General features: G+C 42.8%; 1 protein-coding gene across 5 annotated transcripts in view; it reads left to right on the top strand.

The window, feature by feature from the left end:
- The window catches only part of GNL3L (G protein nucleolar 3 like), a 43,813-nt gene that overhangs the window by 20,177 nt on the left and 1,158 nt on the right, over positions 1-22,478 (top strand). For 2 of the 5 annotated variants that reach the window (XM_025169549.2, XM_088137788.1), the window contains exons 2-15: positions 8,015-8,115; positions 8,213-8,250; positions 8,726-8,827; positions 9,019-9,135; positions 12,207-12,290; positions 12,421-12,556; positions 13,270-13,373; positions 14,044-14,188; positions 15,070-15,157; positions 16,288-16,465; positions 19,371-19,513; positions 19,938-20,074; positions 20,669-20,808; positions 21,520-21,691. In XM_025169549.2, coding sequence (XP_025025317.2) covers positions 8,103-8,115; positions 8,213-8,250; positions 8,726-8,827; positions 9,019-9,135; positions 12,207-12,290; positions 12,421-12,556; positions 13,270-13,373; positions 14,044-14,188; positions 15,070-15,157; positions 16,288-16,465; positions 19,371-19,513; positions 19,938-20,074; positions 20,669-20,808; positions 21,520-21,691 — 1,597 coding nt within the window. In that variant the 5' untranslated portion in view covers positions 8,015-8,102. Of the gene's footprint in view, positions 1-6,758; positions 7,007-8,014; positions 8,116-8,212; positions 8,251-8,725; positions 8,828-9,018; positions 9,136-12,206; positions 12,291-12,420; positions 12,557-13,269; positions 13,374-14,043; positions 14,189-15,069; positions 15,158-16,287; positions 16,466-19,370; positions 19,514-19,937; positions 20,075-20,668; positions 20,809-21,519; positions 21,692-22,478 lie in introns of those variants that run through there. The other 3 variants (XM_007432868.3, XM_007432867.4, XM_025169547.2) reach the window with 3 other exon arrangements.

Genomic DNA, 22,478 nt, shown 5'->3' with positions numbered 1-22,478 from the left:
GAGTCGAGTAATTGGTTGGGTAGTTGGAGTGGAGGGTGGTGTGTCCATGATGTTTGCATGATCAATTGGCTGGAAAGATGTCTGAAATATTGGAGTGTGAACTGGAGCCCTTTGTTTCAGGTCAAGGAGAACAGAGTCAGGAGGGGCTGATATGTCTGTGGGTGCTAACATCTCTATGGTGATGGTCAGGGGGAGATATAGTGGGCTGCCATCAGGAAAGGTGGCCTCAGTGTTTAATCTTGATTCAGCATTCCAGCCGCTGTGCTCAACCCTAACGACTGATAATAGTCCTTCAGTATCCAGTTGCTATTGAATGCCATGTCTGTACAGTGATAAAGCTTCCCTGATCCATGATTGAATAGTGGATAACAAGCCCAATCTGGTGTGTCTTGCTGAGACCTGGCTGGGCATGGAGGGGGGAAGTGCGCTTTCAGATGTCCTCATCTGGGTTTTGTGTGTGGCACCAGCCACAACCCCTAGGGTAGGGGCAGTGGGTGGGTATAATTATTTTGAGAGACTCTGGTGGCTTTCAGAGGCATTGATCCACAGATAGCCAGTTGTGAGACTCTGCTAGTAAGATTACGCTGTAGTGATCAGATAGGATTGCTACTGCTAAACCAGCCTCCCTGCTGCATACCAGCTTCCCTATCTGAGTTCCTGGAGGCCATGTCTGTGTTGGCATTAGAGTTACTGGAACTAATGGTACTGGAGACTTTAATCTGCCTTCTTTGGGCATGGACTCAGAGGCAGCTCAAGAATTTATGGCCACCGTGAATCTGACCCAGGACATATTTGCTTCTATTGACCCAGGTGGTTATGGAGTTAATATATAATAGCTGTTGCACACTAGAGCTGGTTTTTATCTTGGGGCAGAGGTGGTGTGATCTGGAATTGGGAGATCCTTTGCCATTGTCAGATTGCTCTTTATTAAACCTAGACTTCTCTGCAATCACCCATCACTACAGGGAGGAAGGACCTAGTCAGTTCATCCACCCCAGATGCCTGATGGAGCCTGCTGGGTTGCAAAAGGAGCTTGGGGTTGTTCCTGAGGCTCTGATGCATGGTTTGTTTGAGGCCCTCATTGTCACCTGGAATGAGGGGGGCAGCTGTGGCCTTGAACTGAATACAGTAACACCTGTGCAGCCTCTTTCTGTCCAAAGATCCTGAAGAGCTTCCTAGTTCTGTGAGGAGCTCTGGAAGATGAAATGGCTGAAGAATTAGCTACCGCACCACTGCAAGAAAACTAGGAGTGAATCTGATCTCACACTGGTAAGGTCTTTCTTAAGGACTACCTTATGGTGATGAGCAGCAAAATGTAATTATAGATAGCAGTTAGCCACCAAGTGGCCTTGTTTAAAGGAATCCAATTCCTCATAGGGAAGGAGGGCCTGGAGGAATAGCTACAAGGCTGTTCTGAAAACTACTCTAGGCATCTATTGGATAAAATAGCTCAAATTTGCTCAGAGGTAGACTCCAGTTGCACATGTCCCTTGAAGATCACTGGGGCACAGTCTGGCATAGTTATCTGGGATGAATTTGAACCTATTATTCCCAAGGAAGTGAACAGGGTCTCCAATCCTGTAAGTGCACATTAGTTTCATGTCCCTCCTGGTTAGTTAAGGCCTTCTGGGGGGTGACATATAGTTGGAGTGGTGATAAATGCTTCCTTGAGGAAGGGAGTGGACCTTAAAAGAGGCTATGGTCCATCCCTTTCTCAAGAAACTTTCCCTGGAACCAATGATACTGGACAATTTTCATCCAGTCTCCAACCTTCCCTTTTGGGGGGAAGTTTCTTGAGAAGGAGGTCAGCTTGTAGTTATAGAGTAGCCTGGATAAAATTATCTGGACCCCTTCAGTTGGATTTCAAGCTGATATACAGTAGTGGGACAGCACCAATTACACTTTTAGATGACCTCTGGAAGGACTGAAATTGCAGTAGTGCATCCATCCTAGCCCTTCTGGAATTCTCAGCAACTTTTGATACCATGACCATATTATCCTTTTAGATGAGCTTCAAGCTTTATGAATCCAAGGTGCAATGCTATCTTTAAATGTCATCCTCCTTCCTCCATGGCTGTTTCTAGTCAGTGTTGATGTGTGGGGAGGAGAGCTAGCCAAAGGCTCCTGTATTGCAAGGTTCCCAAGCCTCTACTCTCTCAGCTCTTATTTAACATCTGTGTGATGTTACTCGCAGGACCACCTGTCTCCAATTGTCTCTGCTTGACCTGTGAGATCCAACAAAATGGGCAGGCTTTAGGTCCCTTCCACAAAACAGTGCCACCTAGGGGAACTTAAATGGCATGCCTTCTCTGTTGCAGCACCTGCCCTATGGAATATGATTCCTACCCCCCACAGTTCAAATAGTCTTGATGTTTCTGTCCTTTCACAAGGCCCTAAAGACCCAGTTCTTCCCGAGCATTGAACCAGACTGTGGGATGAGCCAATACAGGATATATGACCTTGAATGAGATATGTGTTGGTTGGTCTCAGCTGCTTTTGTTATTACAGTTATTTTGGTTGTTTGTTTTTTTTACATTCCCAAGGTCTATTCTTTTATATTGCATTTTATTTTTAATTCCTTCTTCAAACTGTGAATCAGCCACAGTCATTTATTTTTAATTCCTTCTTCAAATTGTAAATCAGCCACAGTCATGCTTGTGAATTGGGTAGCCACGTCAATCAATCAAATAAATAAAGCTAATGTCTACTTTGGTCAGTGTTTGCAGGTGCTAATTTTTCTTTGGTAAAACTGAGCTCCCCATCATCCCTATTTAGGGCATTTGTGTTATCCTCATGGATGGGACACCACTAGATACATTATCTCAGAGCTGTAGACTAGATGGGAATTTGAAAGGACACCACTGAAAAAGGCAACGACAAACCCCTTCAGTATTGTTGCAAAGAAAATAACATGGCTATGTCCGTGAAGTCCCCAAAAGTTGAACTTAAGGGAGATTTCGCCTTTTGAAAAATCTTTATCCACTTGTAGGCATGTCATCTTAGGGATGTTTCCCTCTTCCATAACCCTTTCTTGGGTTATTACCTACCAACTGGCCTACAGGAAAAAATACTTGGAAGGAGAGGGAAGAAGCCCTGGTGGTAGTTTTAAAGGGTGGCATATACATTTTAAGCATGAAATAAAAGAATAAATCGGGATGAGCAAGACAGAAGCCTACTCAGCTGAATGCTTCCTTCCCTCCCCCCAAAGCTATTACTGCTAACTTCCTGAAGAAAGATTTCTATACAGTACAGTGTAATTACAATAAACACCATTTTATATGACACGTAAACTGCTTATGGAAGAATGTAATCCTAAAAATTAGAATATTTGAATTAAAAATTGGAATCAATCCATAACATTTACAGATGTAAACACTGAAATTTTTTTTAAACTAAATGTAACATGGAGTCCTCATTTTCATGTTTATGTTTAAGAAGCTTGGGATCTGCAATAGCACTGTTTTTTTTTCCTTAAAAGTAATCAAAGCTGTCCCATAGCCTTCTTGGAATTGCAACATTTTGAAGGGGCTCCCATTTTAGCCTACAAGGTTATGATGTGCTGGAATAACATGGGACAGCAGCCATTAAAATGAGCCACATCTGGCAACTCTCTCTGTAACCCAGAGCAAAGAAAGCTATGTCCCAATTCTGTGGTATTGCAAAGAGCCCTTTATTCTCCTCTGAGTTATTTCCATCTATAAGCCTCCACATAAATGCACTTTTGGCAGCTTGTCTGAGCTTTCTCAATTGGCAGTCTGATTATTCGCTTGTGTTCTATTTTTTCCTCAAATTATTCTGAGTCACATCCTTATACAGACAGTTGAGATTCTAAATGGTACAACTCATGCGCTTAGTCCCATGTGGCAAGGAAAATCACATCTCTGGGGCTTGAAATCATGCGGAACAGAACTCTGGTTCTGCTCCTTAAATTATCTTTCCAAGCGGCCCCCGGCACCAGAAGTCAATTCCACTAGTTTTCTATAGAATAAGTTCTGTTAATTGCAAAGTGCAGATCAGGGCCAAAATAGGCATACCATGGGGGACTCTAGGCAAGACTAACTGAGGTCCTGAGGTGAAGACAAATGAATGGAATATAGACATCTGTCCAAAATGTTTTAGTAGGTCCTGCACTGAGCCAGGAGTTGGTCTGAGGCCCCCACTTCCAACAGGATGAATTCTTTGACAGCCTTTTCCCCAGTATACTATCCTATGTTTCACGGACACAGTATGAGATGTGCCAGCTGTCCCCACCTTGGTATCCCCTCTCCATCCTATTTCCTCCTTTAAGACAGTTTGGGAGAATGGTAGTACAGCAAGACCCTTGACTACAAGCTCCCCACAGTATGAGAATACACCCTGTTGCCAACCCACTGGGGCCATGTAGATCTATTGGGGGATAGCTCCTATTCTCCCCATCCAGGTTCACCATTATCTATGCACACTTAAATGGGATGATTGAAAGGAAGAAAAAGCCTTATATAGCATGCGGTAGTACAGCTGCTTTCTTTGAACTGGAAAGGATGCTTACATAAAACTAGGGGGATGTGATTATCTGATTCATTTCCAGTTTGTTTGTTTTTTCTCATGGAATTTTTCCGCTATGTTTTGAATACCTGCATGGAAACCTGCCTGCAAGCCTTTTTTCCCCACCCAGGCATGCTGAGAATAGCATCACCTGTTGAATATTTGCTTGTCAGAAAAATGCAAGAACAGATCACATCAAGGGCCTATTATGTCAGAATCTCATTCCCCATTGGTAACTGCTGTCTTCCAGAAAATGGTATTTGTATGTACACTGGCTCTGATATATTATGCAAAGCCACCGCAATCACTAATCAATGATAATTTACCTTCCATAAATTTTAAATAATCTAAATTGGGGCTGCTGCTGTTCTTTTTTTAACTGGTTCAAACATCACACTAAGCCTTAACGTGATTTGTTTTTACTTTACATGCTGTGTGTACCCAGCCAACTGTGGTTTATTCAACAAACCATGCTTAAGCAAACTATGACTTAAGTGTATTATGCAAATAGTCTTTCCAATAGAGGTGAGTATACGTACCTCAGGGCTGAACTGTGGAGTTCAGTCCTTGGGGTTCTCTGAGCTTGGCTGTTTTCTTGCAAATGTTTCATTACCCGGCTAGGTAACATCTTCAGTGCTAAAATGGGATGGGTTTGCTCTCTGTTTATATATACAGTGGCATGCCCTGCCAGTGCTGGTGGGGGTGTGGGTTTTGTTTTATTTTTTTCTCCTTCTGGTAGTTCCTTGATTAGGGTATTGTTTACTGCTTGATTGTTTGTCTGGTGATAATCTTGGTGTTAAGCTCTGCTTAACTGGGTGATGGTTGCTGGTGAGATGTTCTGGCCTTTTGTTTCCTTTTTATTGTCTCTTTTGAATAGTGTGTAGATGTTGTTTATCTCTATTTGCCATTTGTTGGTTGCCTTGTCTGAATACCAGGCTTCCAAGAATTCCCTCACATTTTTGGATTTAGCTTGGTCTAAGATGCTGACAGTTAACCCAGCTAATTGTGATATACAGTAGTTTATAAAATAAGCTTAAATAAACTATATTTTAATGGGTCCTCTGAACACAACTTTTGGCCTCTTTTGTAGATGCTTTGTCGCCTCTCATTTCATGTTTTTCTGTCCCATAAACTTTTTGCAGGCAGTCTGTGAATAGAGTCTGTGAAACAGGGACAGAGAGAGGGCAGGAGCTTTTCTCTGCAGTACTCTGTTTGCAATGGCTCTGACCCTGATTAGGGCTTCCCAGATGTCATTTATTTTTTAAACTGTAAGGAATAAGACACCATCAGCCAAGCTGATCAGAGCTGTCCAGAAAACCCCGGCCTAGCGTTTTGTGTGACTGCCGCCTTCATGTATCCCAAAAGGCTAGGCCGAATCCAAGCCTCCTGGTGTGCGGTACAGAGCCAGCTGGCTTTTGTGAACAACATACAAACAAGGCACTTATTTCCTCAACTGTCTACAGAGGTATTCAACACGTCCTTGCCTCCATTCATGCAGCTGGTTGCACAAGAGAGTAAAGGGTCAGTTTTCACCCGTAACACAGACTTCCAGAATTTATTCCAGGCCTAGATCCCTATTTTCCCTTTCCTACCATACACGCAGCACGAAGATACCTTACTTCTTAGCTCAATTTTTTTTCTTGCATTCCCCGATTATTATTAGTATTTTACGTATCCTCCGTGGGAGCAAATACAATTTTCTGCATCTATGTGATATTTTCCCATTACGCTGAACAAGCTTCTTGGTTTATCCCCTATCAATTCCCCCAGGTTATAAAGTCTGAAATAAATGTAGCCGTGCATTATTACTTACAGATCTCAAAAATACATTTTAAAAATGCGGTGGGCACTTCACTACACGTTTTACAGAACATTTATTAATATAGGTTTGCAAGGCGGGATGGGTTAGAGGAGTTTCCCTGCATTCCAGATCCTTCGTTTGGTGTTCTACTAATCCAGCCGTTTCCTTTGTGCACGACATATATAATCAGATCTGGCGAACCTCTAAAGCTTCATACTGTACATTCCCTGATGCTCAGTTGAAAAGCTAGGCATTTCTAAATGCTGCGCAATTACACACGCGCGCGCGCGTCATGTGAAATCTCACATTATCTTCGCAAGCACATTTTTTTTAAAGAAAAACAAATCCCTTTCCTCACCCCTGTCTGCTTTGTTTCGAGTCCTACGAACACCAAACCCACATTCGTGCAAACTCAGCACAGAGGGAGGAGGCGAAAGTGAGGGGGCGGTCCACAAGTCCCGGGAAGACGCACGCGCGTAGCTCCAGCCCCTTTGGGCACGCGCAGGAAGCCATGTGTCACGTTTGCGAGGCTTCACGACTCTCCGGAGGTCTTTTTGGTAAAGGCTGTTGCCGCTGATATTCCAGAGGTAGAAACTCTGAACAAGTAAGAGGCTCTGGGGGTGGAGGAGAGAAGAGACTGTCGTTAAGGTGGCCCAGAATTGTATCGAAGGAATGATAATTGTAAGTGGGGTGGCATGTCAAGGCAAGTTTAGTATGAAAAATTCAGTCCTGAAGCTTTACCTAGAGGAGGGGAACATGTGTCGTGCGTGAGAAAAAAAACGTGCAAGGGAGAAAAATAAACGGGATCCTCGTAGACATTACTTGTTAGGACTACTATTCCAGCACGTGAATATTAGCAGGCTAAAGTGGGACAGTCTCAGGAAGAATTATCATTTGATTCTCTCGCTTTTATAAGTTGGATGTAAGATGCCAGGGTTAGGAGGTAGGGATTTGCTATCTTTGACGGATCATTATGGCTCTTTGAAAACAAAATGTATGTATGTACTCTTCATTCTTGTATTCATATCTCGCTTTTTCTCTGAGACCTCAAGGCAGCATCTAGGGATAGGTTTCCTTTCACTTTACCTCTGCAACAACCATTAAGGTAAATTGTGCAGAGAGAGTGTGACTAACCCTTATTAACTACTGAGCTTAATGGCCAAGTGGGAATTTGAATCCTCCATCCAAATCTAATACTTCAGCCAAGGTGCCACTAGACTCTTCCCAGTTTCTACCATACCCCCCTCAAAGATTATAGAATGTCTATGTGTTTTTCTGGGGATTATATATGCCAGCATGTTCCACCCACTTTCCTTCTGATGTATTGGTCAATAGCTCCCATTGTCTCACGTGGTACAGACAATACTGAAAGATTATGAGAGATATAGATCAGTACCTTTGGAAAACATAGGGTATGGAAGACTAGTTTAGGTTTGCTGCCTTACACCATTGGCTGTGTTTGCACATCGCACTAAATCATGGTTTATATAGCACAGTGGCTGGATTCATGTAATGCATTATGCCAAAATTAAATTATAATAATCTATTAAATTTATATGCTGCCTGACTCCCAGCGACTCTGGGCAGCTTGCAATTGTTGTTATAATTTAGGATATTGTTAGGAGCAAGCCACTCACTCTACTCCTCTGATCAGAAAACAATATAGACTAATTTTTCTTTCTTTTCCAGGTCTTGTTAATTGGGAGAAAAACGGTGATTCAGAAACGAATGTTGGGCAGAAAAACAGATCCCTGCTCCTCTACCTTCTATTAGCATCATGACCCGGCACAGTAAATATCTGCTTGAATTATACCCATCTAATTGGAATTGTAAATGAAAAATCTTGTTTGCTGTATCTCTGATTCCCCCTTTCTTCCTCTTTTGCAGAGCAGAAAAGATCTAGCAAGAAATCCAAACATAGCAAGGTAAGGGAGGACCTTGAAAAAGTGAGTTTTTGTGGTAGAGATGAGAGAGGAATCAATAGAAGGACAGAGCAAGCCTTTGAATTTGATAGTAGATGATTGCTGGTTATATTAGTGAGGCAGAACTGTGTTAAAAGTAAGGCACAGGGTTTGGATGGTAAATCAGCAGGTAGCTGATTTATCTCAGGATGCTTCCGGATGAAACTATCATGCAAGTTGCCAAAGATACGGTAATGCTGTTATCTTCCACCTGTAACTCTGTGTTTTTCCCATTAGTGTATCAATTCTGCTGTGAGTACAGCTTGCAGATACGGAGGCCTAGGACACTTTTTAGCAAAGGGGAAAGGGGCAAAGTAGTGTCAGCTGGAAAAGCAAGGGTCTGTTGTTATTCTCAGGTGAGATGAATATATGTAGCTTTATGTCTGCAATCAAATCTAGTGCAGTGCCTTTTCTGAAGCCTGCCCTTCCTCGTTCATAGAAAAAGGATGCCAAACCACGTGGGAAAAAGGATTCAGGAGTACCTCAGCTGTCACACTTCAAAGAGCATGTCAAAAAGGAACTGGCCCTAAGGCAGAAAAGGGTAAGGCTGAAAGTAGAACACTGCATGGGAGAATAAAGCCAAAGGTGGGCTTTTTAGATTCCTGAATTAGTTTCCCTGCTCAGGGCCATGGAATTTGGGATGGCATAGTACTGGTACCTGACACACCTACCGTGTCTGTGCAGCAGGGATGCTAGCACCCTCTTGGGTTAAGACCGTATCCATCTAACCAGGTTACAGAACTGCAGGAGCGGCAACAAATGGCACGACAGAAGGAAATCAGCCGGTTCCGGAGTCTGGAAGGGTTGCAGAAGGATGCCTTGCGTAGACAGCAACGCTTTGAGCAGAAGGTAATGAGTCTGGGCTGGTGATCTTCCCCATGGCACATGTATCCAATCTGGTTGCAGGAAGTCTGGTTTGTCCACGCAGCTTTTATAGAAGTTTTGATTGTCCTCTTCTTCTGCAGCTTCTTTTAAGCAGCTCAAATATATTGGTGGAGATACACATTTCCATAGTTGGTTAGACAAACACTTGTTTAAGTAGGAAAGAAGTACGTGAAAATCCTAGTTTTAGTTCTAGGTTCATTTTTGGTAATGATTGCTAAATGGCGGCATCCATGATTTCAAATGGGCTTCAGACAGGGGGGCACCATCACTGCCTGCTCTTCGATAGGCAGCAAGGAATATTTTATTCATGCTTTCTCAGAATGTAGACTTGATGCTTTCAGTCTTGCTGGTGTTACATTAAAACTGCTGTTTGTAAGTGATCGGAGTGAATGGTTTATATAACCTTGTACTCCTAACTTATGTATTTTAATGAGTGGGATGGATGGAAATTGCATGTATTGGCCTGAATTCGCCACAGAGTTAGGCAAACTTATAATCATTTGCTTTTGTGCACTCAAATTAAGATACATCTTAGTCATTATGACATATAGAGTCTCATGGAGTTAGGCCCGTAATTTTACGTGGGATTTCTCACAAAGCAGTCTTCTGCTGGTCTACTTGGAAAAACATCCAAATGAGCTCAGTAGGATTCAGTTGTTGGCATATACTGTATCTATGGGTTTATAGCCTTAGTAAATGAACTGTGTTGCAAATCTTTCCTCATTTTTACAATCAGCCCAATACCAGTTATTTCTGGTGTCAATTTACAGAAAGGCAGAAGACAAATCAGGCACTGAGTTGAAGGCTGTGCAAGAATCTGAATGCAAAACTTTCCTCTCTATCTGGCTGTCCCCCCCCCCCCCAAAAAAAAAGAAACTTACTCAAGGTACCTGAGGGCTGTGGGCTTGCTGTTGCTCAGTTGGAGCGGACATTATAGGAGGAGAGCCATGTTGGTCTATGGTGGCAAAAAATTAGGAGGAGTCCGGTAGTGTCTTTTCCAACTAAAATCTGATTAAAAGGCATAAGCTTTTGTGAGCCGCAGCTCACTTCGTCAGATGCATAGCGTGGTTAGTCTATGCCACTCTACGCATTTGACGAAGTGAGCTGCAGCTCACAAAAGCTTATGCCTTTTAATCAAATTTGTTAGTCAGAAAAGGTGATACCAGATTTCTAATTTTAAGTTAAAGTAGGTCTTAACCCCACTTGGAGCTAAAGGTGGAATTGGTTTAAAAATGGCAATGGGTTAGCTTCAATAATGATTCTTAGTCCCTTGGTGACATACAATGAATATAATATGCTTAACGCTTTTCTTCTTCCTAGCATTTTTCCCACAATATGCAGGTTCTGCTTTTTTTTTTCAGATCGACCAAATGTTGATCTGTTGGTTGCGACAGGAATTAACCAACTGGCTTGTTGCCCAAGCCTAACGTTGTAGGCTGAGAGAATGACTGGCCCAAAGTCACCCAGCCAGCTTTCATGCCTAAGACGGGACTAGAACTTGTGGTCTTCTGGTTTCTAGCCTGAAGCCTTAACCACTAGACCAAACTGGCTCTCTTTATATAATATGCTTAACTATTTATAACTAATTAATGATATTTTAGAGAGCTATAGCCCCCATAACATTTTTAAATCCCTGGTTGATCTATTTGTATTACATTATTTTTTTCATGTTTTCTTTTGTAGTTGTTCATCTACTTTCTTCAAAGAGTTAAAAAGATATTTAAAAAGGAAAAAAATAATAAATGGCTTGTCTATCAACTTTGTCTAAAAGAACACCCTGTAGCTCCACATCAATAAAACTTCCTTTTGTTAAAGAAAAGTATCAAGGAAGCAGTAGATAGATGAGAAATCATGATATTTCAAGGAGAGATTGCAAAATTCAAGGTGTGCAAAATACATTTTTTTGCTAGGGGACCATTAAACACATAGTTCTTTGCTCTCTAAATCACCTTAAAAAGGTGTTCTTGGAGAACTGAGTGCTGCATTTTAAAGGGTCCTCATGGAAGATTTTATTCAACCAATATACACCTTGAGTAGAGATGCCTCCTGTAGTGGGAAATGAATTTATTTATTTATTTTATTTATTTATATTTCAAATTTAGATACCACCCATCTCATGAAAAAGTGACTCTGGGCGGTTCACAATAAAACAACAATAAATATTAATTAAAATACAGTAAGAACAATATAAAACTACAGTAAAAATAGAATAAAACCAGATACACAAATAATATCTTCCAAGATGTTGATGATCAGTAAGATGTTAACATATGGGAGCATCTTCAAGGTGCTAGCCGCCCCCAGGGTTGGTTGCCCCTTTTTTTTGCCCCATGCCAGTTGGCAGAGCCAGGTCTTGACTGCTTTCCGGAAGGACAAGAGAGTTGGGGCCTGCCTCACCTCTAGGGGGAGAGTATTCCATAGGGCGGGGGCCACGGCAGAGAAGGCTCTCTTTCCGGACCCCACCAGTCAACATTCTTTCATTGATGGGGTCCGCAGTGTACCCTCTCTGCCTGACTAGGTGGGACGGGTGGATATAATGGAGGTGAGATGGTCCCTCAGGTAACCCAGTCCCATGCCATGTAGGGCTTTAAAGGTGATAACCAACACCTTGAATTGGACCCGGAAGCAAACTGGGACCCAATGCAGCTGAAGCTTCCTTATACTTTTCAAGGGTAGCCCCATGTAGAGCGCATTGCAATAGTCTATATGGGAGATGACTAGGGCATGAGTGACTGGAGGGACTCCCAATCCAGAAAAGGGCGTAGCAGATGCACAACCCATAGTTGAGCAAAGGCCCTCCTGGCCAAGACTGCCACCTGTTCTTCTCGTACAGCAGCAATCAAATAATAGTTATTTTGTGGGGAGCAGTATAACTGTAGAAATGCAACTAGGATGTATGTTGTATTATCTCACATTATGAAATTAAGGATACTTGTACCTATTTTCTAACTATGAGAACCTATTCTGTGCCATCTGCTTAGTGGAACTTTAATTCCATCCCCTTGGGCACGTGCATAAACTTGTTCTTCCCACAGGAGATGGATCTGAAGCAATTGGCCAAACACGCTCTGCTGGAAAAAGACAGCTCTTGCAAGGCATATTACAAGGAGTTCAGGAAGGTTAGTGAAGATGGATGTGACTTGGTACTTAGCACCAAGAAAAATAAAACTGTAGATGGTGATGCTTCAGTCTGGTTGGGCTGGATCAGAGTGTTGGACACCACGATCTCCAACTCTGCACTCCCTCTAGGTAATTGAAGCAGCTGATGTGATCCTGGAAGTCCTTGATGCTCGGGATCCCCAAGGTTGCCGCTGCCCCCAGGTTGAACAGGCAGTGGTGCAGGCTGGAACCAGCAAGAGACTGGTTCTGGTGCTAAATAAAATAGGTAAGTGTAATGCCAGCAAGACTAGGTTCTTTGTGGAAAGGAAGTGAAACCATATATGATTCAAGAACATGAGATTTAGACCTTTTCTTATTCAGAGCTTCTCTCTACAGATTCAAACTCTGCACCAAGGGAATCCAAGAAATGTAATTGGAATGAAGTGTTGAATTACACTGGCTTAATTTTGCTATTGCTTTGTTTTGATTCAGAATCATTACATTCACATGACTTAATTCAGGGCTTGGGGTGGCAGAGTTAGAGAAAAGAGTCAAAACTCAAAGTTTGCTAGATAACTGCATTTGGGCTCAACCAACTATAGAGGATTTTTTTTGCTGTTTTTTTTGCTTTTTGTTCCTGGTTTGTTCATTCACAATGAGAGTTAAGGTAGATAAGTAATGAGGTAGCGATTTTCTTTCTCTCTTTATTGGAGAAGTGACTTGGATGTTCTAATCCATATTAGTAGTATTGACTGTTTAGGTAGAAGGTGGTCATGAAATCAGTCTTGTGTCTGGGGAACTGGGGGTGGTGTTGCTTGGCCTTCTGGGTGATCTGTCTGCAGAGCATAAAATGGATTACAGTTTTGAAACGCACAAGTTTTTAAAAAGTAACTTGTCTTGTGAGCCTTTGGATACAAAAGAGCAGGTGTGGCCCCAGTGCAGCAGACTGAATTTTGTCTGGAATCCTTCACTTTCTCTTCTAATCTATTCCTGATCCAGATCTGGTATCTAAAGAGATTGTTGCAAAGTGGCTGAAGTACCTGAGGAATGAATTTCCTACGGTGGCCTTTAAATCCTCCACTCAGCAACAGAGCAAAAACCTGGTAGGTGTTGGATGGCTGCAGCGGGTTAATTAAGTCATACCTCCAAAAGATCATTTTTCCTTGGAGATCACTTTGAGAAAAGGATGGGGATGAGCAACATGCTGCTTATAGCACCCCTTGACAGTGTTTATGCCTCCCCAAAATTAAATTAATAAAAAAACTCTTGAAATATTGCAAGATCTCATGCAAGAATATCGAGCTCACCCAAGACTGCCAAAACCTTGCAAGATGCATTGGCGAGATAGTCCAGAACTTTCAGGGTTTAGAAATCTTGTGGGAATATGGCCATTAAAAAGGGTTCGTTTATGACAGTTACTTATACTAAACAAATTCTAATGTATTTTAATTTTATATTTCATTTTCCTGTTAGGGAGTATAAGGTGTATTGGTTCGGCCCTTCCTCTGAAAGTGAGCCGTCATTCATGCAGTATCTGGCCACCCCAGGGTTGGCTGTTGTAGGAGAGGTTACTGGGCCAGCCTTATTCAGGAGACTGGATTTGGTAGGAGTGACAGGAAGGATTCTAATACGTGCTTTTTATACATTGAGATCCAGGTGGCAGAAAGGGAACGGTGGGTTCTGGGAGATGGGAAACGCAGATGGGGGCATTAGATGGGGGCATCAGAGATGAGACCCAGGGACATTAAGCAGTGATTTCTTTCTCCCGTTTAGCAACAGAGCCACGTCCCTGTAACCCGAGCATCAAGTGACTTGCTAGGCAGTGGAGCCTGTGTTGGGGCAGACTGCCTCATGAAGGTGCTAGCGAACTATTGCCGGAATCAGGATGTCAGGACCACCGTCACTGTTGGAGTCGTGGGTATGCAGCATACCTCTCTTTGAGGGGTGGACAAAGTACAAGGGGATTTCCTGGAGCTGCCCTGTTTCCCAGAACAGCTTTCCTCAATGGGACACCTTCCAAACATCTGGAAGCTGCAGCTCCCGGAATTCCTGCGTAAGCTGGGGATTCTGGGAGTTGCAGTCACAGGACGCCTGAAGTGGGCCACGTGGGGGTAAGGTAGCCTAGGTCTGTCAAGAATATGGGTCTGTGGGAAAGAATGCAAATATTTTACCGACTTCCTTTCCTTCATTGTCGGTCTCCAGCTGACCTGGTATGGCAAATTGCAAAATGTTCCCCTTTTTTCATTTGTGGCGATCAGATAGAATCCTAGCAGCCTTCCTTCCGATGCAAGAAGGTCCTTTGGCCTTGGATGGAATCTAATGGCCCTTCTATCATTTCTGGGAGTTGAAGCCAGGAGATAGCTGAGGCTGTAATTCAGACAGGCAGGAATCCTAGTTGGGGAGGTAGTGTTGCCCACAAATGGGAAGGAGAGAAGCAACAGAGAGAAGACTTGGGCCACGTGGTCCTCAACTTCCTTGGGACCTTTGTGCCAGCCTTCCCCGACTACAGAGACTGACAATTTGAAGTTCAGAGATTTGGAGGTGCCCATTTTGGGAAGGATTGTTTTAGGTAGGTGGTGGTGGTGGACGTGAACCCTAGAAGTTTTTCTTCTGCCTTTTACTCCAAAGGAAAAAGATGGCGGGAGTTATGGGCAGTGATATCTTTTCTTGTGCGTTATCTATCACATAGAATGCAAAGGAAGCAGTTTAGGAAGGTAGTAGTGATCTTATGGGGGAGCTATCACCAGACTGGAAGTGTGCTTGCTGATGGATTGCCTGTCTCTATATGTCTGACTGCAGGCTTCCCAAATGTTGGCAAAAGCAGCTTGATCAACAGCTTGAAGAGGAGCCGGGCCTGCAGTACTGGTGCCACTCCTGGCATCACCAAGTATGTGCCCAATCTGAAGTGCTAATTAGAAGCGAGGTATCAAATCAGAAGTGCTGTATAGTCAATTGAGTAGTTTCGCCTTTTCACTATCAAGGAGCGCTACAGGAGATCTGCGGTCCTGCTTTGGGGATATAAACATTCAGGGATTCCCTTATATGGCTTTACCCACAGTAGTAGGAAAGATGGTTTTTCTTTTGACAACATTGTGCAGAATTGGATGTACTTGGCATGAAAGAAAGAGCCTACAACTTCTTAATTGGACTCAGATGAAGGACTGGATGGCATATATTTTTGAGCTTAGTAGGCCAGAGAAAGTTAGAGGTTGTAAAATAAGGGCACCATCTTCTGTACAAAACACAGAGTAATTTATTCACTAATTTACATATTGTCCTAATTCATAAGGTGACTTAATTAGAGTTTGTTCAGCATTTTGGGTGAGCCCTTGGGTGGAACGCTTTGGGTGGAACCCTTACCAATTGTAAACTATACTTTGTGACTTAGGATGTGTGAATTGAACCAGTTTTGTAGTTGAATAAATAACTTATGATTAAACAATGGCTAAATATGATGTATGAACTTAGCCACTTTCTGCCCATTGATTTGTTTTACCTTCTTTCCCTCTGCTTTTGAGGTGGCTCACATTAACTTTACATTTATGCTCCCAAAAAAGAAAAATAACACAAGTCTCAAAACACGTATGCATTTAAAATAAATGATTCCTTGAAAAGACAGAGTTACTGGCCAGCCTTCCTAAAAATCTCTGTTGACTAAATAGGTTTCACACTCTTCCCCTCCCTCCTCCTCCCTTTTCTCCTGAAAGCCAGAAGAGATGCAGATTGATAAGCTATGTCTGTGAAGTTGTCCTTACAGATCAGGGTATAGGATGATTTGAGTATGGATTCAACATTCCAGGAGGGGAGGGGGATTATATAAGTCTGAAGAACTCTTGTGAGAAAGAAATCATCCGCCATCCTAGAAGTCTAACATTCTAGTTCTTGGTTCAGTTGTTTTAGCTTTGGGACAACAAAGAAATATAGCATGAGGCTTTAGAAAATTAACTTTATAAGTAGAAAGGCTGGCATTTGAAGTGATTGCTCTCATTTATTTATCTCCCGCTCCCTCATTTTTAGATGCCTGCAAGAGGTGCAGCTGGACAAGCACATAAAGCTCCTAGACTGTCCAGGGATTGTCATGGCTTCTCCCACCTCAGATGCTGCCATGATTCTGCGAAATTGCATCAGAATAGAACAACTGGCTGACCCTGTGAGTCCTGTGGAGGCCATCTTGAAACGATGCAACAAGCAGCAGGTATGGGTGGTCCTGAGAGAATGGATAGGGCACGTGGCTGTGAGAATAAACTGGACAATTATGAAGGTGGGGCTCTGAAAGAATCCCAAGCTTGTTTCAGAGACTACAAATAGGTTGTAGCAAAAATGATAGTTCCGAGATAAAGAACTATAAATCTAAAGAATTTTAAAGCAATGCTAATTTAGATGAAGCTATTTTTCTCCTTGAAATCACATTTAAAAAGGATGAATCTGCTTGCTAAATGACATGCCTTCCAACATAACTTTGGCCAAGAATCTTAATTTGGGATGTTTACTTTAAATTGTTATCCTTTGGCTAGATTCACACAAGATGCTACATGGTTGTTTGGTTTGTGGTTCAGTGTGTTGGGCAATCTCAGGCAGTGAGGCTAATTTGCTAAACTATGGTTCAGTTAGACCTGAATCAACATATTGGGGGAATATAGCCTTTAAATTGCCATTAGCGTTGCTTTTGCTGCAAAATATGATCTTGTCTATTCTCTGGAAGTTTTAAAAAACAGCAGTAGGCATTAAGGAGATCATTCAACAATTGTTTCTGCTTAATTGGGCAACACCTTTAAAGCATGTGCGTGGGACTGGCATTCTAATACAACTGCCTACAGAAGATATGTGGCAGATATCAATTTGGTAGAGGTGTTCACCTTTACACATAGCAGGACATGTTCTTGTGGCATGTACACTATCTAAAAACAAGGTAAGTTTTCCTTAAAAACATGGTTTCTTTCATATGCACAGTGGGGCAAAAAAGTATTTAGTCAGCCACCAATTGTGCAAGTTCTCCCACTTAAAAAGATGAGAGAGGCCTGTAATTTTCATCATAGGTATACCTCAACTATGAGAGACAAAATGGGGAAAAAAATCCAGAAAATCACATTGTCTGATTTTTAAAGAATTTATTTGCAAATCATGGTGGAAAATAAGTATTTGGTCACCTACAAACAAGCAAAATGTCTGGCTCTCACAGACCTGTAACTACTTCTTGAAGAGGCTCCTCCACTTGTTACCTGTAGTAATGGCACCTGTTTGACCTTGTTATCAGTATAAAAGACACCTGTCCACAACCTCAAACAGTCACACTCCAAACTCCACTATGGCCAAGACCAAAGAGCTGTCGAAGGACACCAGAAACAAAATTGTAGACCTGCACCAGGCTGGGAAGACTGGATCTGCAATAGGCAAGCAGCTTGGTGTGAAGAAATCAACTGTGGGAGCAATAATTAGAAAATGGAAGACATACAAGACCACTGATAATCTCCCTCGATCTGGGGCTCCACACAAGATCTCACCCCGTGGGGTCAAAATGATCACAAGAATGGTGAGCAAAAATCCCAGAACCACACGGGGGGACCTAGTGAATGACCTGCAGAGAGCTGGGACCAAAGTAACAAAGGCTACCATCAGTAACACACTACGCCGCCAGGGACTCAAATCCTGCAGTGCCAGACGTGTCCCCCTACTTAAGCCAGTACATGTCCAGGCCCGTCTGAAGTTTGCTAGAGAGCATTTGGATGATCCAGAAGAGGATTGGGAGAATGTCATATGGTCAGATGAAACCAAAGTAGAACGTTTTGGTCTAAACTCGTCGTGTTTGGAGGAGAGAGAATGCTGAGTTGCATCCAAAGAACATCATACCTACTGTGAAGCATGGGGGTGGAAACATCATGCTTTGGGGCTGTTTTTCTGCAAAGGGACCAGGACGACTGATCCGTGTAAAGGAAAGAACGAATGGGGCCATGTATCGTGAGATTTTGAGAGAACACCTCCTTCCATCAGCAAAGGCATTGAAGATGAAACATGGCTGGGTCTTTCAGCATGACAATGATCCCAAACACACCGCCCGGTCAATGAAGGAGTGGCTTCGTAAGAAGCATTTCAAGGTCCTGGAGTGGCCTAGCCAGTCTCCAGATCTCAACCCCATGGAAAACCTTTGGAGGGAGCTGAAAGTCCGTGTTGCCCAGCGACAGCCCCAAAACATCACTGCTCTAGAGGAGATCTCCATGGAGGAATGGGCCAAAATACCAGCAACAGTGTGTGAAAACCTTGTGAAGACTTAGAGAAAACGTTTGACCTCTGTCATTGCCAACAAAGGATATATAACAAAGTATTGAGATGAACTTTTGATATTGACCAAATACTTATTTTCCACCATGATTTGAAAATAAATTCTTTAAAAATCAGACAATGTGATTTTCTGGATTTTTTCCCCCATTTTGTCTCTCATAGTTGAGGTATACCTATGATGAAAATTACAGGCCTCTCTCATCTTTTTAAGTGGGAGAACTTGCACAATTGGTGGCTGACTAAATACTTTTTTGCCCCACTGTATGTAGCTTTATACATATTTGTTTTTTTTAAATGTATCAGGGAGCCTTTTGTCCACTGAAACTAGTGTTTGAAATGGATATTATTTGGTCCTACGTGTGTACCCAGAAGTCAGCTTTGCTGCACTCGTGGTACTTCCTAGGTAAATAGGTATAGAACTGCAGCTTCAATTGATTAGTCAGACTGATTAAATCAACTAATAATTACAGCTCTAGCAAAATGGTAACCATCCTGCTTAAAAAAGTGAGTAGAAAATAATTAAACCCCCATTTCTGTTTGGTTTGGTTTTGGCACCTTTCAGGAATCACCCGCTGACATTTGGCAGCATCTCGGAAGCACTCTTTCTGATTTTCAGGGGGAGGGGGAAGAAGAGGGTATCATCACGTCGTGGCTCTGCCCGGTGCAGTCTTTGCTTGATAAATAAGTAAATAATAGGTCCCGCTGCTACAAACCTGACCTGTCTCTGAGATGTAGGTAAACAGAATTGGCAGGATGGGGAAGAAAACTTTAATCGGCTTCTAACTCTCATCTCTTTCTCCTCCCTGAATTGCCTCGACCTAAAGATTATGCAGCACTTCAGCGTGCCGGATTTTCAGAACACCACGGAGTTCCTAGCATATTTGGCCAAGAGACAGGGCAAGCTGAAAAAAGGAGGGATACCAGACCATGAGAAGGCTGCCAAAGCAGTGCTAAATGACTGGACGAGGTGAGTGGAAGACAGGATTTAAAAAAAAGGAAGAGAGATCTAGAGCTTTCATCTCTTGCAGGAATTGTCTTCGATGTAAGCCTCTTCCTTCCTTGCTTTTTGTTTTGGTTACCTGGCAGTTCTAATTCCATTGGGAATTGAAATCAGGAAAAGAAGAAAATAATGGGGTCTACTGCAAAAGTGTTTTTGGGGAGCAGGGGTTGGGAAACTGTTCCTATAAAGCTGGGGTCAACAACATGGCATCCAGCCGTCCTTTGCCCATGATGCCCCAACATTAATTTAGGAAGTAGTCAGAACCTTGCACAAGGTCTTGTAACTTGTGGCTCTCTGTCTGTCTGTCTGTCTGTCTAGGGTTTGGAGTGTGAAAAATTACTGATCCTTGCTATAAAGACTGCAATCTGTTTTTTTACTTTGTCTCTTCTAGTGGGAAAATCAGCTATTTCACACATCCACCTGAGATACACACACTTCCTACTCACATCAGTGCTGAGATTGTGGCAGAAATGGGCAAAGCCTTTGATTTTGAGGCATTGGAGCAAGAGAACGAGAAGGCTTTGGCTAGTAAGTGGTTGGGAAAATGGGACTGCTTTCCACAAGATTTTGCCACCATACGATTCTTGTTTTGCCTGTCTTTCCTTTAACATATAGGAGTCTGATATCCAGCCCAACAGCTCTGCTTTTGTATTGCATGTCATCTCTTCTGCAAGAGGCTGACAAAAGTGGAGGACATTCTGTAGCTTCCACTGATCCCAAATATTTCTCTTCTGCAATTCAACGTAATTCTCCACATTCTTTCTAGAGCACAGAGTATCTGTCCAGTTATTGTAGTAATGCCATAGCAATGTAATTATACAAAGCTGCAGTGCATAAGGTATTCTCACATATAGGTTATCAGTATCATCTTCAAACAGCTATTTCCCTCCCACCATTTCTCCTTCCCTTTTGTAGCAGCTGTTGGGCCTTTCTCAATTCTCTCCATACTGGAGTTGGCACACTTTGATTTGTGGACCACTACAGTAGCATCTTTGATCCTTGAACTCAGAACCTGTATCTGAGCCAAACATTAACTGTTCTGCTGGTGCTGATGACTACTACTCTTGCCACTCAAGACTGACTGTAGTTCAAGAACTCTGAATGATGTATTTCTTTTTGTAGATTTAATCTCTGGTCCTGTGGGTATCACCTTGGAGGGTTCTGGCCTAACCAGTGGAGCAGAAATTGAGATGGCGGAGGAAGAAGGGCTGCATATTACAGAAGAAGAGGGTACTAAGATGGAAGAAGATGAGAATCATGAGGTATGTGCCCCAACTTTATCTGTGGACTATCATTTTGGCAAGTGTCCAGGCCCCTGCAGTTCTGACAGGCACTGAATGAAAAACAACCAAAGGGGAGAAGCTATCTTAATGTATATTTGTTCTATGTATCCTCTATAAAGCTCTTCATGGCATAGGACCTGATTATTTGTAGAACTTCTGACACCAATTTATCTGCCTCTCCAATAAGATCCAACAGGGTTGGTTTGCTCTTGTTTCTGCTTCTTAAGCAATGTCATTTTATGGGACCCAGAAAACAGGGCTTCTCTGTTGCAGTGCCTACCCCGTGGAACAGAATTCTCCCCAAGATTCAGATGGCCCTGACCCTACCTGCCTTTTGCAAAGCCTTGAAGGCCTGGGTTTTTTTTGCCCCAGGCACTGAGTCAGGAGAATTTGTAAACCTGTTTGGATTGTTGAATCGCTTCTAGTGGTATTTACTTTATGCCTTATTATATTTTATGTTTGTTTATAAATTTTCTAGTGTTGTTTTAATGCCCTGATAGTTACTTTATTTTGTTTAACCATGCCATATTTGTATATTTGATGTAACCAAACTCTTTCCTTTTTCTGTGCTGGTCACTGACAAAAGTTAATACAAATCTACCACTCTGTCACTATCAAGTGGGCAATATAAATGAATGCATTTGGGGGCCAGTTTAAATCGGGGGGCCTTCTTCTTCTTCTTCCCTCTAGTTTGGCCCAATGACTATAGAGCTGAAGTCCAAGGGCAAGACCCTAACAGAAGCAGCAGAGGTGGTGCCCAGAGGGCCTGACTTAGGGGAGATCTCAGCCTTGGACCCCCTGTATCAGGGACAGGGCCTCCGGGCAGCGAGCAAGAGACGCAAAAAGCGGCAGAAGCGGGCAGGTAGGGAAGCTGGTTTTCTACTTACCTCCCATTGTGATTCCACGTGTTTTTTCTTCCTTTCTTGGCATCACCTAGCCAATCAGATGATACGGTGCCCTTCTTGGGGGTGTGTGGCTTAATGACCACGCCTAGGTGCAGAGGGAAGGGGGGATGGCCTTGAAGGGCAGGAGGAAGAGCTGCTACCAAGGCAATGGTCAGATAAAGGGGCCCAAACCCGGGCCAAGAAAGTAACTTGAGCAGACTTGTCTCAGGCCCCTCCCTAATTTCCACAAAGAGGGAGGGAGAAGCATATTCAGACTTGCAAGATTTTGTTACTGTAAAAGTAGTACTAACTTACACGGCATTGGTTCCTTAGTCTGGTCTACCTTGAAGGGTTGACATTAGGCCATGATTTCCCCAACACCCTCTTTTTTCCCTTACAGGGAACAGTAAGGAAAAAGTGCTCAGGGGAACAGTCCCCTGGTTTGTTCGTCTGTTTCCCTGTAGAGGGAAAGGTTCATAAGCTTTGTTATCTGTAATTTCTAGTTCTTGTGTTTCCTGCCTCCATTTTTATGGCAGTAGTGATCAGAAGGGAGTTCAGTAGCTGCACGTTGCCCAATGGTTTTAAAACGCAGAGAGGGCTATCTAATTCAAGAGTGACTTCCCTATGTACTTAACTACCATGAACTTTTTCTATTTTTGTCAACTGCCTGAACATGGTTTAATTCACCCCCACAAGCCCCTCATAGGGGCATCAAGGCTTCCCTCTTAACTGCACATTTTAAAAAGCGGGACAGAGGTTCCTGCA

The sequence above is a fragment of the Python bivittatus genome, unplaced genomic scaffold (genome assembly GCF_059951505.1).
Source record: "Python bivittatus isolate LINGU-HERP-01145 unplaced genomic scaffold, Pbiv_v1 ctg000220_np1212, whole genome shotgun sequence".
NCBI lineage: Eukaryota > Metazoa > Chordata > Lepidosauria > Squamata > Pythonidae > Python > Python bivittatus.
This window is presented reverse-complemented; position numbering and strand designations above follow the sequence as displayed.